At 45.2% G+C, this 18,630-nt stretch overlaps 1 protein-coding gene and 1 long non-coding RNA gene across 2 annotated transcripts in view; one reads left to right on the top strand and one right to left on the bottom strand.

Moving 5' to 3' along the window:
- The window catches only part of MAN1C1 (mannosidase alpha class 1C member 1), a 155,996-nt gene that overhangs the window by 65,481 nt on the left and 71,885 nt on the right, over positions 1–18,630 (bottom strand). The window contains exons 6-8 of the mRNA XM_088460584.1: positions 14,214–14,308; positions 4,132–4,255; positions 3,860–3,953 (exon numbers count right to left, since the gene is read on the bottom strand). Coding sequence (XP_088316710.1) covers positions 3,860–3,953; positions 4,132–4,255; positions 14,214–14,308 — 313 coding nt within the window. The remainder of the gene's footprint in view (positions 1–3,859; positions 3,954–4,131; positions 4,256–14,213; positions 14,309–18,630) is intronic.
- Positions 1–18,630, top strand: part of LOC148542985 (uncharacterized) — a 127,209-nt gene that overhangs the window by 96,711 nt on the left and 11,868 nt on the right. The window lies entirely within an intron of this gene.

Genomic DNA, 18,630 nt, shown 5'->3' with positions numbered 1-18,630 from the left:
CCCGGGTTCACGTGCAATAACCCGAATTTTGCTGCTAGTCTGAAAGGGGTATAGCGTAGGTCAGCAGTTTTCAACCCCAATTCTCAAGTCATTACCCAACAGGTCATGTTTTCAGAATTGAATCATGCACAGATCAATTATTTTATTTTACTTAATCAGTAATTATTGCATCTGCTTCCACAGACAAAGATCATGAAAATTGAGAACTGTAGGATTGAAGCTGAAAACCTCTGACATATGGAAATCAGGGCAAGAAAAAAAAAAAACATTGCCACTCTCCTTCTACGGGACACCAGCCCCTTGGGGCATTGTGAAGTGAGAGAATAAGTTCTAGTTAGAAAAACATTAGTTAAGTTTTGAGAACTACAACTCTCAGCATGTGTATAGCTGCCATAGCATGTTGTCTGTTTTAAAACAGCCTGCAGTTGCAGCCAGGGCACCCCAGTAACCTATAGTTCAAAACTCTGAACTAAAAGTTAAAAAGAAACTCAATATAAAAAGAAATTTAAAATAAACACTCACCAGCTCTCATCTTTATTGCACTTCTAAATCAATTTCTTTCTAAAGACAGCTTCTTTATTTTTTGTCTGAAGCTGCAACACTAATGAAAGGGCCCTACTCATTAATCGCCAATTAGTGCAGCCTGCTATATAGAATCCCCATTGGCTATGAATGAATTTAATTTTAGCAATGTACCAAAAACATAAGTGATCCACACAGGTTATGAATGAGAGTAAAGCTGGGCATCCACTATACAATTCTGTCAGATATTATCCAATCTGGCTGGTTGGAATGAAAACCTGGTAATGTATGGGAGCAAATGACAGTCGATCATATAGTTTTAAACACTGGAAAACGGACAAAATACAATTGTTCAAATTAGTTAAATTCGTGTGTTTTAACCGATATGTCTGAATGACCGTTTTTGTCTGTTTTCCAGTGTTTGTGAGCAAATGGTCGATTGTCATTTGCTCCCATACATTACCAGATTTTCATTCCAATCAGCCAGATATCTGACAGATAATTGTATAGTGTATGCCCAGCCAGTGGCGGTTCTAGGGGCGGGCTAACAGGGCCGTCGCCCGAAGCGCCGGCCCTTAGAGGGCGCCACTGAGTCCCCAGAAGGGAAAAAAAATTTCCTACAATTAAAAAAAAAAACAGAGCCGGTCCCCCCCGCGTTGCCGGGCGCTCGCTGATATTTGTTAACAGAGGATACCCGGCTCCCTCCCTGCAGTGGCAGCCGAAGCTCACTCCAGAGCTCTGGCTCCCACATAGAGCACTATGGGAGGGACGTCATGACGTCTCTCCCATAGATCCGTGGAGCCGGAGCTCACTCCTGAGCTCCGGCTCCAGCAGAGAGCACTATGGGAGGGACGTCATAACGTCTCTCCCATAGATCCGTGGTGGAGCCGTGGTCGAACTGGACGGCAGCGGACGCAGGAGCAGGGCCCTAAGGTAAGTATTGTGTTTGTATTTTTTTTTTTTCAGAATGAAGCATGGGGGCATGTCTATAAGGGGGCATTACTACTGGGGCATGTCTATAAGGGGCATTATTACAGGGGGCATGTCTATAGGGGGGCATTACTACTGGGAGCGTGTCTATAAGGGGGCATGTCTATAAGGGGCATTACTACTGGGGGCAGGTCTATAAGGGGGCTTTACTACTGGGGGCATGTCTATAAGGGGGCATTACTACTGGGTGCATGTCTAAGGGGTGTTACTACTGGGGGCATGTCTATAAAGGGGCATTACTACTGGGGCAGTAATATAGGGGGCACTAATGGGGCATTCCTACTGTGGGCACTACTATAGGGGGCATTCCTACTGTGGGCACTACTATAGGGGGCGTTACTACTGGGGGCACTATTAATGTGTGCACTACTATAGGGGGCACTACTACTGTGGGCATTGGATTAGGGGCACTACTACTCAGTACTGTGGGCCTTGTGTATAAGGGGCACTAATTTGTGCATTGTGTTAAAAGGGCACCACTGTGTGTCATAACATGAATAAGGGACTAATGTGTGGCGTAATTTGAATTGGGGATACTGTATTATAAAGGGAATTACTGTGTGTGGCACAATGTATTATACAGGGCATTACTTCGTATGGCATAATGTGTTATACAGGGCTTTACTGCGTGTGGCATAATGTGTTATAAAGGCCATTACTGCGTGTGGCATAATGTGTTAAACAACAACGGGTATTACTGTGTAAGGCGCATTACTGCACATGGCAATTAGTTGCCACGAGGGGAGAGCTTGGGGGAATCCCAGCACCTTCATAAGTGCTGGGCGCGCCTCACAGTGTGATGAATTGGGGGTGTTCCGCAAGGACACGCCCCTTTCCGGAAGCGCGTGTGCTTTCAGCGCGCGCAGAGGAACGTCATCTACAAAAAGTTGTTTTTTTTAGGGGGGAGCGCAACTGTGAGCTTTCGCCCTGAACTCCACAATGTCTAGAACTTGCCCTGTGCCCAGCATAACCAATCAGAGTAGTATTCTCATGTTCCAGATAATCAGTTATCAGATAATCAGTTATGGTGCATACACACTGTCAGATTTTTCTTCAGATCTGAACAATAACAATTTAAAAAATCGTTCAATCGTTCATATCTGAAGGAAAATCTGACATATCTGACATGCCTGAACGATGGGCGATGAACGTTGAGCGTTCCCGATGGTCAGATAACGATATCTGACATCTGATGTGTTTGCAGTCAGACTTGGACGATTCCATTCATTTTAATGCAGTCAAAAATCGTTCAATCTTTCATCTGACAAATCTGACAAATCTGACCGTGTGTATGCACCATAACAAGATGATATTCACAGAGCTTTGCTTCTCTTCTCTAGGAACAAAGCCTGCACCTTTCAACACAATTGTATTTTGTAACCGTAAATTATTTATGGATTACTACAGGATGTAAAAAGAATATCCCCTATATGCTTAACAGTGTAATAAAGTTAATAAGTAAATTAGTGGTTTATTTACTATAGATAACTATAACCAGGGATCACTATGACAGCTGGTCACAGGCATGCTGGCACTTGTAGTTCCATAACCACATGCCCAATCAATTAATGGCAACACCTATAACTAATTGTTTTGTAAATTGAACTTTGTTCAACCTCCAGCACCACATGGGGGATTGGAAAAAGCCATCGGTGCTGGACTGGGTTTAACTGGGGGAGGGGGTCACTTGCTTTTTGAGAGCCCGATTCCCTTAGGCATTGCAGCCCAGTGATGACCAGTCTGTGACCTTGCTGCTAGATGCGGTTGTTGCAGGGGGCTTTAATGAAGTTAGTCCACATGAATTGACTACAACCATTCCAGACTATAAAAGCTGGTGCTACTTTTACTGTTTTGGTGAAAGGGCACCTCAGGTTTTGTTATTTATTAATCCCATTGTTTACGCTAGTAAATGTAAGTGCTGTGTAACATCATAAAGAGCATTATACACAGAATGAATATTCTGCAACTCCAGTGTGCATGCTACACGTACGTGTGTACAGTACACCATACTATAAATGAATTGCCCATAATGTATATGCACAGATCTGCATAGGCGTGAGAGGCGCTTACATTTCATTCACAATTCCGCATTGTTTCACTGTGTATGCACAAATAGACAAAGCCAAATTTGAAATTATGCCCAACTCTTAATGAGGTCCATAATGGGCTGTTTGGAATAAAATAACATATAATGGGGTACCTGGAATAAAGTAACACACTTTAGTGGGGCACATCGAATAAATCTAACACACATCAAGGAATATTTGTTAAACATTTCTAAAGGGATACATTGTGCAAAAAGATTGAGAAACGAATTTCCAGACCATTAACACATTTTTGTACATACGTTGCACCCAGCTTCCACTGACGGGGCTGAAATAGTTAGGATACAATCCATGAGGTTTCTGAATTTTCTTAAGTATTTTCCGGATGGTATTCACCTGAAGAAAATAACAGAATAGCAATTAGCAATAACACAAAACGTATTACGGCCAGCAAGTACCTCCTTGCTGAAATCTAATCATTTCAAATGTATGTTGTCTGCTCTTTCTGTGTTATAATTCTACATAGCAGATCTTCAAACAAAATAATCATGTAATCAAATAATGGAGTTTTTACCTTCTCAATAAACACATAATCTCCAGAGAGTTCACTCAGCTTCAAAAACTCTAAGTGCAAAGTTCCAAATTCAGCTAAAATGCTGCTTCCTGCAGAGGCCCAACCCCAGCTCCAATTTAAACCACTGAAAAACATATTATTATACCAATGTTAGATAAACATGTATACATTTAGCTATTACTGGGGTATTTCTTCATAATTATACATACATCTACACTGTGAGTGTACCGGCACTCAAAATGTAAAAATCTTTACGCAATGATTTATAGACACACGTGAGAAGCAAAATAGAGCTTTATAAAAATAAAACCACATATTTAGTAAATTATGCATAATGTTTTGTAATTCAGAAAACATGGGACTTCAGTTTTGTAACTTCTATATAAATAGCTTGTTTGTCCCTTGGTTTATGTATGCACACAAAGAGAAAAGAAATAGTACCTTCTGATGGGACACAGGGCCTGATTCAGACCCACTCGCAAGCTGGTCGATTGTTAGGCAGTGTGCACGCCACGCGAGCAACAGAGCGAGCTCAAAAAGCACTCGGTCCGGCGCTCGCATCCGTTTGGAAGGCGGGGCGGGGGGTTGGCTGGGCAAACGGAGGCGTTCCTGCAGAACGCCTGCCGTTTGTGGGCGGCCCTACTGACATCACTCGTGATGTCAGTAGGTGGACTTCCTGCTCTATTAGAGCAGGAAGTCCACTGGGGCTTGTGGCCACGAGACCCTACTACAAGGGTCTCGTTGCAAGCCCGATGGTCACAATGGTCTTGACCATCGCGACCATCACCTGGCTGCTCGCATAAGCTGTGAGTGGTAACCGACAGCTATGCGAGCGGCCAAGAGGCCGCAATTAAAAAAAAACAAGCGCCCGCCCTGATTCAGAGCGATCGCTCGCTTTTTGCGAGTGCCTCTGAATCAGGGCCACAGTTCCCAGCAATATAATATAAAACTTTTATTAGTTTTACCTTACAATATGGCTAGTACTGGCTATAAGATTAAAGACACAAACAAGCTAAAAATACGGATCCAAAAATGAGAAAAGTGTCTTGAAAATGCATGCATTTGAAACAATTAACTACATAATACCTGTGACAGCATAATCTAAATGCATGTAATTGAAAGAATTAACCACATGATACCTGTGATAGCATAATCTAAATATACATATGATAAGACACAATGTCACACTGAGAATAGATATGTAGACAAAAAGGTAAGGAAAAATACAATTGTATATTAAGAACTATAAGTGTAGGGGGTATAAAGCAGAGATACCCCTATAGCAAACAAGGTCTGCTTTGAGTAGACAACATTGTAGTGAAGATAAACCAAATGAAAGGTCCAATAATTAAACCAAACTGGGCAATAAGCAGCTGAGTTGTCTCTCAATCCTACATTAGGAGGAGAGGAGTAAAATAATAATACTCCTACAGTATACAGTATGAATATAATAATGAAGAAAAATAAAGCCGGTGTACTGTCACCAGCCTGTGTATGGTCACCAGTGGTTCATAATTGTAACTGGATCTGCTTTCTTCACGCAAAGCATTGGACGAGAGATGAGAATCCTTTTTGCACATAGAAATTATAGAAAAGAAGCTGTTTAAACACCTTCAGACTCATTAGGCTGTGAGGTGCAGGGCACTCTTTTAGGGGCACAGCCGATGAGAGAATGTTGGAAGCACAATAAGATTCAGTAGGTAATTTATTAATAAATGATCTAAGTAATAAAATATGTAATATATATAACCATAGTTTCAGCAACCAGATCATCTGGTGAGATTATACTACTGTATCAGCAAGCCAATTTGCACAAATTCACAATATAAAAAGAAGATTCTTATTCCAATACGCTAAAAATATAGGAGTTAAAACACAGAATCAAACCAATTATGTGGATTCAAACATGTCTCCTGTATTCACAATTATCACTTAAAAGATATGATATAGCTCTGGATAATCCTTGCATACATTCTGGATTAAATAGACAAAATCCTGCACAGAATTGTATGTAACAATGTTACTCCTTTTGTTGTTACATCCATGCACTGATGTGCATAATTTCGCAGCAATATATAATGGATGATTAGCACAACTTGAGTAATAATGTCCTGTCTTTATTGTAGCTCAAAAAAACCAACAGAACTGTATTAAAAATACAGAATTATGGTATAACATTGCTTGGATAATTATTTTTCTTCGAGGTCCATAGGGTCCACCGGGCACCCACCCTTATAAGAACCAAAGACAACTCCCACGGTGCCACCGGTGGGAGAATTGGAGGTTGTAGCTGCAAAAACCACTGTAAGAATGTTCTAACATCCGGCAGAGAAGCAATCTTGCGCACGAACCAAACTATCAAAGCCGAAACTTGGACTCTCAAGGTAGCAAGGCGAAAACCTAAGTCTAATCCAGCCTGAAGAAAACCCAGTAGTCTCGATACCTTGAAAACTTTAGGGTCAAATTTTCTGTGGGAACACCAAGGAAAAAATGAACGCCAAATTCTGTGATAGATGCGAGCAGAAGCAGGCTTCCTTGCTCTCAGCATTGTCTGAATCACAGAGGCAGAGAAACCCCTGGCCTTTAAGACGGATGACTCAAGAGCCATGCCGTCAAAGCCAGCCGAGGTAAATCCTGGTAAAGACTCTCTACAGATAGACATGTCAGATCGGAGAACAATGCCTCCTGGGCCAGGCAGGGGCTATTAGTATCATCCTGCCTCCATCCTGCTTGAACTTTTTGATGACTCTTGAGAGGAGGGAGATTGGAGGAAACCGGTATGCCAACCTGAAGTTCCATCTCACCACCAGAGCGTCCACGAAGGCTGCTGAGGGGTCCCATGTTCTGGACCAGTACCTGAGGGCCTTGTGGTTGTGACGTGATGCCATGAGATCTACGTCTGGTAATCCCCACCTGTCCACCAGGAGTTGAAACATCTTCGGATGAAGAACCCATTCTCCGGCAGGTATGTCCTGGCGACTTAGGAAGTCCGCCTCCCTGTTGAGAACACCTGGGATGAATATTGCAGAGATTGCTGGAAGATAGCCCTTTGCCTACAGCAGAATTTTTGCCACCTTCCTCATGGCTGCCGGACTTCGTGTGCCTCCTTGATGATTTATGTAGGCCACTGCTGTCACATTGTCGGACTGAACCTGGACAGGCCTGCCCTAAAGAAGGTCCTGCGCCAGATTGAGTGCTTTGTGCGCTGCTCAAAGCTCCAATATATTTATTGGTAGGTCACTTTCCTGGTACGTCCACCTTCCCTGAAAGGTGTGATGACCTGTCACTGCTCCCCATCCTCGCAGACCTGCGTCCGAGGAGTACCCATTCCGGGATCCATAACGGACGACCCTTGTCTAAATGAGTAGTCTCCAGCCACCAAGCAATGGAGAGCCGAACCTCTAGTGAGATGTGAATCATCTGATGCTTTATCAGATGATACTAACCATCCCACCTGGCCAGGATCCACAGCTGTAGGGACCCGGAGTGGAATTGGGTATAAGCCATCATGTCGAATGTGGCTACCATGGAGTCCAGTATCTGCATAGCCAAGAGAACTGACACTGTTTGCTTAGTAACATCTCCTGAGATTGTGCCTGACATAGTAACATCTCCTGAGATTGTGCCAATATTAGGTCGTCTAGATATGGCAGTATCCTGACTCCTTGTTTTCTGAGATGAGCCATCATGACTGTCATTATCTTGGTAAATACCCAAGGGGCTGTGGCCAGACCAAAGGGTAGAGCCTGGAATTGGTAATGTTGCTGATCTTCCGCGAACCTGAGAAAGGCCTGGTGGGATCTTGCAATCGGGACATGCAGATAAACATCCTGTATGTCCAGTGAGACCATGAAGTCTCCTGCCTCCATCGCCAGCATAATTGACCGTAGAGTTTCCATACGGAATTTGGGTACCTTGATGAATCTGTTAAGAGACTTCAGATTCAGGATAGGGAGGTGTGACCCATTGAATAACCCTTCCCGGTTGCGTCACAGGAACGGGGACTATGACTCCTGACCTCAGGAGTGCCCAATAGACTCCCGGTAGGCCGAAGCTCTGACCGGGTCTGCAGGAAGGTTTGTAGCAACAAACCTCTGAGGGGGATGCCTTAGGAATGTGATGGCATAACCCTGAGAAACCAGCTCTTGCACCCAGGCATCTGTAGTTGTCTGCTGCCAGGCCTGAGAGAACTGTAAAAGTGCGCCTCCAACCCTAACATCCTCCAGGGGGAGGCCCTACCCTTCAGACAGTAGGCTTACCGTCTGGCTTGGACGCCATGTGTTTAGTTGACCAAGATTTCTTGGGCTGCGGTTTCCTGTGGGACTGACTGTCTGGCCGAGGACTGTTTCTTTGTCCTACCCTGTGGACGAAAGGACCAAGATGATGACTGCCTCCTAGAGGTAGACGTAGATGGCAATTCAGCAGACTTCGGTGTTGCCAAAGAAGTCACTGTCATCCAACCCTGGCCCAAACAGTACCTTCCCCGCAAAAGGCAAAGATTCCAGATCCTTCTTAGACCCTGCGTCCGACTTCTAGGTCTTTAGCCAAAGGGCTCTACGGGCTGCAATCGAGTTAGCTGAGACCCTAGAAGCCAGGATACCTGCGTCAATTCCCACTTCCCCCATATACATGGCTGCTTCCCGCATCTGTCTAAGAAGGAACTGCTGCTCTTTGGTTGGATCAACTATAGTATCTTCCAGAGATTTAGTCCAATCCTCCATAGCCTTGGCCACCCAAGCTATAGCCGTATAACTCCAGATAGTGAAAACATTGATTTCAAGTGATTATCAAGTTTTCTATCGGTAACCTCTTTTAAAGAGGATGTTGTAGGAATGGGTAACGTAGCGCTCCTGATTAATCTTGTCACATGAGCACCTATCACTGATGGAGCTTCCCATTTATTACACACTCCTGGTGCAAATGGGTACCGAGAGGTTATATTCCTTGTGGCATGAAAATGCTTACTAGGAGTATCCCATGCTTCAGACAGCTGCCCAGATTGAGGGAAATAATCCTTAGACACCGTCTGACACCTAAAGATTGGCTCCTTAGATGCCAGCGACACCTCCTCTTCCTCCATTCTGAGGACAGATCTGGCCGCTCTTACTAGAGAGGGAACATCCACAAGGGACTGTTGGTCCTCTTTCACTGAGACAGACCCAGAACTCTGAGTACCAGAGTCTGATGAGGAGGTTGAGGCAGACTCCTGAGGCAACACATGACGAGAATCTCTTTTATGCCCCTGCTTTTTTTCTACCACTGGTCTATTCACCTATGGAGAGGCTGAAGACGGCAGTATACTCTGACTAGTTAGCAGCTGAATTAGTGCAACAGGAATTCATGGTGGGCATACACATAGGATGATGCACGTGCTGTGAGTACTCCATAGCATGAGGCACTAAAGCAGCCGGAGCCCGTACCTCCGTGGCTTTGCCTACTAAATAGCACAAAACCTCAGGCATAATGGCCATCCAAGATGACTCTGGTGCTGATGTACCAGATATATTGGATAGCGGTTTGCAACAGTTATTACACAATCGATACTGGTTAGCATCCTGGTCCGACAGGCCTGCAGAACAGGACTTACAGGAAATAAGCACTGGAGGGCTCTCATTCTCACCTTTACCTTCAGACGTGACAATGTATAAATGGTATAATGTATAAATGGTATAAATGCAATGTGACTTTGTATCAATGAAACACCCCACACACCTTCAGAGGGATGAGGAGAAACAGATTCTCCTCCCTCGACAGTTTGACAAAATAGGCAGTGTACACACAGCAGCTAGCATACAGTCACATACAATGCATACATACACACATTTGCTAAAGCAATATGGACTCTGGATCAACTGAAGCCCCGAAGGGGTAATAGTAGGATATAGAGTGCGCTATATGCCAAAACCAAGGGAGAGGTATATAGAGAGACAGACAAACTCTCTGAGACCAACCTCTTCAGCAGTGCCCGGACAGACGCTAAACTGCACACGTCTCACACACAAGGTGGTCAATTATAGCAAGCCAGACGCAGGAATCCGTACCCGGAAGTTTGCGTCTGGGGGGAGGAGTGGCTGGGGAAGCGCCTATCTCCCCTAGGCTGCGATTTTGACGGCCGGATACGCTGATCTCACGGCAGCAAGGCGTTGACTAGTGCGCTTTACTGCATCTTACCACCCGTCCCCAGCGACACACGATATGGCCTTAGTGAGGACACGTTGCACAAGGCCTTCACCCGCAGCTGCCTCCGATGCGTCTCAACACCGGAGGCGAAGGACTGCTTCGCGCACGATTCCCCGAGAGGAATCGCTTACCTGCCATCTCCGTGACCCGACTGCAGTGCCGGACCTCAGCGAAAGCCGCTAGCTGAGGCCTGCCGAGAACCACAAGGCATATAGCGGTGCTGGTGTTTCGGCGTCGGCTGAGGTAGGAGTTACAGTGCAAGCGTCTTTCACAGCGCCTGGTACTGCTAAACTCTGAAGTTCGAAAAAACTTTAGGTAAAATATAAAAGAAAAAAGCCTAGGACTGCCTAGCAGTCCCGCTGTTATATCAGGTGCGTCTTGCCGGACACCAAACAAAAACACTGAATGCTGGTGGCTGGGGCCGGGGTATATGTGGAGGAGGACCAGTGCATGCTAGGAGCTCCAAAGCTTTGCTGTTTGCTGCATTGGATGCGATCCAACTACATACCCCAAGGTATGAACCCGAAGAAGAAATAAAATGTATCCAGTCTGATAGAATAAGACAATGTTCAATTTGATATTTGGTTACTTGTTGTTATATTGCTTATATAGGTGCACAGCTGATGAGAGGGCTACTGAAATGATTGCGGGGGTCCTCTCCTCCCCGTTGGTGGGCTCACGACACGTTTCACCAGGGCTTTATCAATATTAAACAGCAAAAAACTCTATCACTAGGGGGCATATTTACTAAACAGTGACTTTACAAAACCCTTGTTTTTTTTTACCAGCATTCTGAATGTTTCTTTGGGATTCTCACTACCATCAACATTGCAGATTTTTCCTCGCAGAACATAGAAGTGCACAGGAAAATCTGCAATGTTGGGCTACGGTACTAAACAGTGATGTGCAGAGCTACAATTCATCACTAACTGCATTTGCCCCTTAATGTTGAGAAATATTGTCCAGAGTAGTAGTCACACAAAATAGCTATTAATATGTATACACTTTTGATGATGGGTCACTTCAAGGAAATTCTCAAAACATGGCTTTTTGGTGGTACTAGAAGATTAATTGAGTAACCATGATCTAGCAATAGTCCTCATACTGTATGTTCTTATGGGGCCTATTCTCCATCACTTAATTTTTACAAAAGCAAGTGAAAATGCTAATTTTCACCTGCAATTGTAAAAATTAAGTTATCGGGCATTCATCACGAAGGTAAAGCAGGAGATATCACATATATGTCCTGCTTACCTTCCTCTGGCAGAATGGTCCGCTGTGCCCATACACTAGTATCACAGATATGTCCTGCTTACCTTCCTCTGGCAGAATGGTCCGCTGTGCCCATACACTAGTATCACAGATATCTCCTGCTTACCTTCCTTTGGCAGAATGCTCCGCTGTGCCCATACACTAGTATCACACATATCTCCTGCTTACCTTCCTCTGGCAGAATGCTCCGCTGTGCCCATACACTAGTATCACAGATATCTCCTGCTTACCTTCCTCTTGCGGAATGGCCCGCTGTCCCCCATACACTAGTATGGGGACAGAATTCATCAAGGTCCGAAAATATTATTTTTTTCGGAACTTGATTGCGGTAGCATTCGCCATCTTCAGATGGCGTTTGCTACCGCTACCTGCTCCTTCCCTATGGGAAGGAGTCCCGGGTCGTGAAGAGGGATCTGTTCGGATCCCTCCACCCCTGTCCTCCTTCTGCCGGACGTCGGGGCTCTTGTGCACTTGAGTGACCTGTATGTCACGTATGCGCACTGCTCTCGCGAGCAGTGGAACAGTGAAGCCGCTCGCTGGAACAGCTGATTTTCGAAGCAGCTGTCTCAGTGCCGGCGTACGCGGCGAGTCAGTGTGTTAATTATCAGGGTCCGTTCGGATCTCGATAATTAACATCTTGAATAGACCTATATGTTAAAAAATTACATTGCTCAGGGACTTTTGCTAACTTAGGCCCTCATTCAGAGCCGTACGCTCTGAGCAGAGCGCACGCTCTGAATGAGGGCCGGCCTCCATAACTATGGAGCGTCCTCCTGGACGCTCGTATAGCTGTGGGTCACCACCCACAGCCTATACGAGCGTGCAGTTTGATGGCCGCGATGGTCTTGACCATCGCGACCATCGAAACTGCGAGCCGGAGCCTGCGGTTGAGGTTTTCAACCGCAAGGCCCGGAGTGATTTTGGCTCTATCAGAGCCAAAATCACTCCCACTGACATCACTAGTGATGTCAGTGGGCCGGCTTCTGACGGGAGGCGTTCCCTTAGGAACGCCCCCGTCAGGGAGGCACGCCCCCGGCACGCCCACCAAAGGGGGCGTGCTGTCAATCAACATCGACAGCACGCCCCCTTTGATCAGACACAACGAGCGAAGGAAAGTCCTTCGCTCGTCGCGTCTGGCGCATGCGCACGACGGAGCTCCCTCCGTCGTGCGCATGCTCAGTGCAGAACATCGACCCACTTGCGAGCGGACAGCCGCTTGCGAGTGGGTCTGAATCAGGCCCTTATTCCTCTATGTATGGATATTTTACTTGAGGCTGTATGTTTGTACTTAGACCTATTTATTTTTCTCTCTCATCTTTGTGTTCTTATGAAGGAATGTAAAAGATATACTGTATGCTCATTATTTAATTCCCAAGTGCACCTAATTCTGTGCTTCTACAGATATCTGGGTTATTTTTAGTATTATGGTTATTAATCACATTGTTTTTGTTCATTTTGTAAAAGCCACCATTTGAATGTCAGAGAACCGTGACTGGGTTTAGATAGAAAATCCTTTAGTAGTACTAATTGCTGCCTACATTTTATGAAATTCTATGCCATATATTTAGTCATTTACTAATCACTAAAATTCCCTTTTACCATGTGTTGTGCTGCAGATTATTTTGGCTGTACATGACATGTATATGCCAAGCTTTAAAATAATAAAACAAAAAAAAACAAATCAGCGCTCAGCATTTCAGGTAGCATAGAATGAAATGTATTTTGTATTCACAGACACTACCACCCACTTTGACAATTGAGAGGTGTGTAATGCGTTGCAGTTGACGCACAAGTGAAGCGATTTAGGATAGCCTAGCGCTATAGTAGTGCAAGTCATGACTCTAGCATATGTACCAGTCTCCTTTTAACCACTTGCCTGGCGTGGTTGCATCATTTGTCCAGGCTGTGCATTCACTCACATGGTCGCAAACAATGCAGCCAGTCAGAAACGCCCACTGGGCAGCTGCCGGAATATAATCACCCCTACAGCTGCCAATCGCAGAGGGACCTCCCGCCAATTTGCATCCTTGCACCTTCCCCCAGTGTCAGCTGTGCTGCTGATCACTGCAGCGATTGGAGAGAGGAGAAGCCACTAGAAAATGGGGAAATGTAAATGAAGTAGCCGTGTATACCTGGCGGCTGTTTAGAGGAGCAGCCACTGAGGAAATGCAAAGCCGCGATGGTCCGATCATTGATTGTCCGATATATCGCTGATCTGTATTAAAATTAATATTTTAGTGATATTGAATTTAAAAAAAAAAAAAAAAAGAAAAAACACTTTTTTTTTTAAAATAAAATTGTGCTGGATAAGTTATAAATGAATCTTTTTGACCTAATTCAATTAAAAAAAAAAACTGACAATTTCTGAGCGTTTTTTTGAGAAAATATTAGCCAGTTAAGTGGTTAAAAGCTCAAATCGTCTCAGTATCCAGTTATTACTTTCCCATGTATGCTGTGGCCATGGATTTTTCAAAGAAGCACTTTTATTTCTGTGTATCTAGTTCCATTCAGTATAGTAAAAGTCAACATCAACTAAATAAACTACAGGGAAAGTATTGGTTCCATTTGCAAAAGGAATTATTGAACATCATGTGCTGCTAAATAAGCAAACCGAAATAATGTATTCTTACTTTCCAAGGTTGATAATACCACGCGGGATGCCAGTAGGTGTGTTAAATGCTGGTAACAGTTTCTTTCCAAGTCCTATTGCTTTTTCTCTGAAAACCTGAAACCAAATACAATATTATGTGTGTGCATTCATGTTTTGCTCAATTGTACATGGCTTAAATCCAATATTTGTTTTTCACAAAACCATGTGTGCGCCATAAATCATGTCCATGGCTCATGCACAGCGGCCACTAGCCATCTAATCCTAATTTCCAGGAACAGTCTCTTATCTACAAGATGTGATCAAGCCTTCTAAAGAGTGGACAAGTGGAGAACTTACCCCGTCGCAACCAATCAGCTTCTAGCTAGCATTTATCAAGTACATTCTATAAAATGATAAGTAGAAGCTAATTAGGTGCTATAGACAATTTATTCGCTCTTTAGAAGGCTTGACACATCTCCCCCTATGTCCTAGGTAGCAATATAGGGAAATCTTGGCCCGATTCAGAGATGGACGCAATGGCGATTATGTACGCAGATCGAGCAATTGTTTGTTATTGCGCATTCGTATAAGCTGCACTGTGCGTGTGCTGTGATCACACTGCGATTACGGATACACAGAAGAATCCATCGCAAAGTGAGTGACAGGCTGTCAGCGCTTGCGGGTGTTAACCGGGAGTGGTCCTAAACACACAGGCATGTCTGACCGTCTGAATGCCATTACATGGGCATACATAATTTAGCCCTTACGATTTCCTATGCAGCTCTGTGTGTCATGAAAGCTGCCAAATCTGCGGCAGGACAGACATCAATGTTATAGATATTTACGCAAGTAAGCGACGTCATACTCATGTGAGAAGGCAGAAGTGGGTGTCCTTATGCTCGGGTGCTTTATGGAATCGTTAGTATATTTTCGCAGCTGTGTTCCTTGTGGAATCACAGCTACGATCGCATTAGATCGTCCAAAGAGGTATTTTGTGCAGCTTGTAGAACTGAATGTAGGGGCCGGTGCTAGGGTGTTTGGTGCCCCCCTGGAAACTATAAATTTGTGCCCACCTACAAATATGTCCTTTTGACATGTTATGCCACACAGTAGAGAAGCTTATACACCTTATGCCACACAGTAGTGCCCCTTATACACCTTATGCCACACAGTAGTACCCCTAATACACATTATACTACACAGTAGTACCCCTTATACACATTATGCCACACAGTAGTGCCCCTTATACACCTTATGCCACACAGTAGTGCCCCTTTTAAACCGTATGCCACACAGTAGTGCCCCTTATACACATTATGCCACACAGTATTGCCCCTTATACACATTATGCCACACAGTAGGGCCCCTTACACACATTATGCCACACAGTAGGGCCCCTTACACACATTATGCCACACAGTAGGGCCCTTATACACATTTTCACACAGCAGTGCCTCTTATAAACATTGTCACACAGTAGTACCCCTTATACACATTATGCCACCCCTTATAAAACATTATGCCACACAGTAGTGCCCGTTATACACATTATGCCACACATTAGTACTCCTTATACACATTATGCCACATATTAATGCCCCTTATACACGTTATGCCACATACCCATTATGCCACACAGTAGAGCCCCTTATATACACAATATGCCCCTTATAAACATTGTCACACAGTAGTGCCCCTTATACACATTATGCCACAGAGTAGTACCTCTTATTTACATTATGCCACACTGTGGTACCCCTAATATTTATGCCACACATTAATGCCCCTTATACATATTATGCCACACAGTAGTCCCCTTATACCCATTATTCCACATAAAGCCCTTGTATTCACATTATGCCACACAGTAGTACCCTTATATTATGCCATAGAGTAGAGCCCCCCCTTACCTATCTGTTACTAAATAGTGGACTGGGCCTAATGCGCAGCCACTGAACAGGGTTCAGGCTATTGCTTGTCTACCTTATGGTGCATAAAGTGACCTGGGTCTAATGCCCAGAGTAAATTTTACTTGTTGCACGGGCAATCTGCCTGCCTAAGATGCCCCACAGGCCTGTGCTGTGGCCTTATTGCACCCACGGGCCTTATGCTTGACACTTGGTTGTCTAGGGAGGAGGGAGTGGTAAATTAACAGTGGCCAAGGCCGCCTACTGGTAAGTTGGGAGAGGCTGCAGTGGGGAGCTTCATTTAGCTCTTTGCTTCCTACCACCTGCAGCACTCTCCAGTCCTCATCATCTTTCTTCTGTCGCTGGCCCGTCCTGGTCAGTGGTGCCATTTTCTGGCCTCTTCCTCAGCCGCCGGAGCTTATCAAGTAACGTCCTCTTCTATTGGCTACCACCGCCGTACTAAGGGCAATGCTCAGCGGCCGCGAGTTGGTGGAGCTATGACATAGTGAGACATGATTGGCTTGCCGCGGCTGCTTCTAATTGACTGCAGGTCCAAAAGCTGCGATTGGCTCGCGCCTGGAGCCAGGTTCAAATAGCCTCTGCTGCCTATTAGCCGCCGGTCCGTGAGCTGTGATTGGCTTGTGGTCGGCGCCAAATTTAATCTGGAACTGCATTCGCTTGCCTGGCAATTATTAAAATACTGATTGAGGCGGCGGACGGTTTCTGGCCGGGATAGCGCCTCTCCTGCCTGGCACTCTCCTGCAATGCTAACCCCCGCTTACTGCATCTCGCCAGGCCTGCCTGAATGCATCTGTAAAACAGAATTAAATGCACCTGGTTCACACAAGGAGATGTGGTTTGACATTGTGAGTAAGTTTCAGTAATTCCTACACAATACAGTAACCCTTCTCTCTAAAGGGGAGATGTATCAAGCCTTGAAGAGAGATATAAGCTGATTGGTTGCTTTGGGCAACTACTGCATTTCATATCTCTCTCCAAAGGCCCCATTTACCAGCAAAGCTTAATACCAGCTGTATTTTTTCGTTTAGCATCGCAGTGATACAAATGAAACTGCCACTGGTATTCATCAATACTTACCCCTCCGGCAAAGTCCAGTGAAGTCCTCCTCGTCGGCGAGGTCCTCCCCTTGACTGCTGGCAGCCTAATGCTGCCAGCGACGGGTTTCTGTGTAATGCGCATGCTCGACGGTCCGTCTGCGCATGTGCATGGCACTTTAACCCAGCGGGGACCCGGCAGTGCCTGGAAGGCTTCTCTGAAACCTGAAAGGCAGCGCTGGGTCCCCATTGTCGGCACATACAGTGACAAACAGCAGTAAGGTTAGATTACCGATGTTTGTTGAATAAAGGATGACATAAACCCTTTAGCGAGGCCTAACCTAATTCTCCAGCATAAATGAGGGCTTGATGAAGCAATTTGTGGTAAACTGCCTATGGATGATGCGATTCAATGGGCCTCTGACCCTCACACCTCTACCTTCCATCCAGGATCTGATGAGGGGGGAAATGAAATGTAGGTAACTATAATTTAAAGGCCACCTGACATGCACCCCATGATAGGAGTAAATGCATCTGAGCCACAATGGGAAGCAGTCGTGGAGCCGATGGACGGAATCCCGACCGCCGGCTTCCGGACTGTCTAATCCCAGCAAGGACCTGTCATTTTACCTACGCCGGGAGCCCGACACTTATCGATCAAAGGTAAGTCGGGCGCGGACAGCCGCGGGAGGGGGGGGGGATTAGGTTTGGGGTCCCGGGGGGGACTTAGGTTTAGACACCCTCCCCCCTGGGAGGTTAGGTTTAGGCTAGGTGAAGGGGGGGTTAGGGATAGGCACTTGGGGGGAAGGTTAGGGTTAGGCACCCCTAAGGGAGGGTTAGGGTTAAAATTAATCTAGTTAATACTTACCTTTGACAATCAGGATTTCCTCCTCTGCCGGGATGCCACTGCCGGGATTAGAACTGCCGGCCCTGCGGTCGGCAGTAAATCGTATGTATTCCGCCACAACAATGTGTATTAAACTGCTGGCAACCAACGGTGTCCCCTGAACTCTTTCTGCAGGAGAACTGCAGAGAACACCAGGCCCCCCATCCTCCCTCCACGTGCATGCACTCAAAATTACGAGCCAGCTTGTAGGGACTGCATCCGCTGCAGCCCTTAGAAGCCAGATAGGGCTGCCCTAATAGCAGGGGAGTGGTTTCCCATTGAAAGTGCTCTCTGTTAGCTTAACTTATTTAAAATCTCTATATATACTGTACTCTCCCTCCTAATTTAATGCCTGATTATTTAATTTTATCTCAGTATCAGCTCCTTCAGCTCACAGTAATGTATTATAAACTATATTTCCCTTCAGGCAGAGCTGGCCATGGGTGAATGCCTGGGGCGCAGCCCGACCCCACAGCACACAGTACACATTGACAGGAGGAGCCTCCAGGAGATTGGAGCCTTTCAGCTGCAGTACTACAGTCAGTGCATTTTTATCTATGATGAGGATTTCTTAGAAGAGTCTTAGGGGTAGATTTATCAAATCTTGGA

Source organism: Taudactylus pleione, unplaced genomic scaffold (assembly GCF_031769625.1).
Source record: "Taudactylus pleione unplaced genomic scaffold, aTauple2 ptg000007l, whole genome shotgun sequence".
Classification (NCBI taxonomy): Eukaryota; Metazoa; Chordata; class Amphibia; order Anura; family Myobatrachidae; genus Taudactylus; species Taudactylus pleione.
This window is presented reverse-complemented; position numbering and strand designations above follow the sequence as displayed.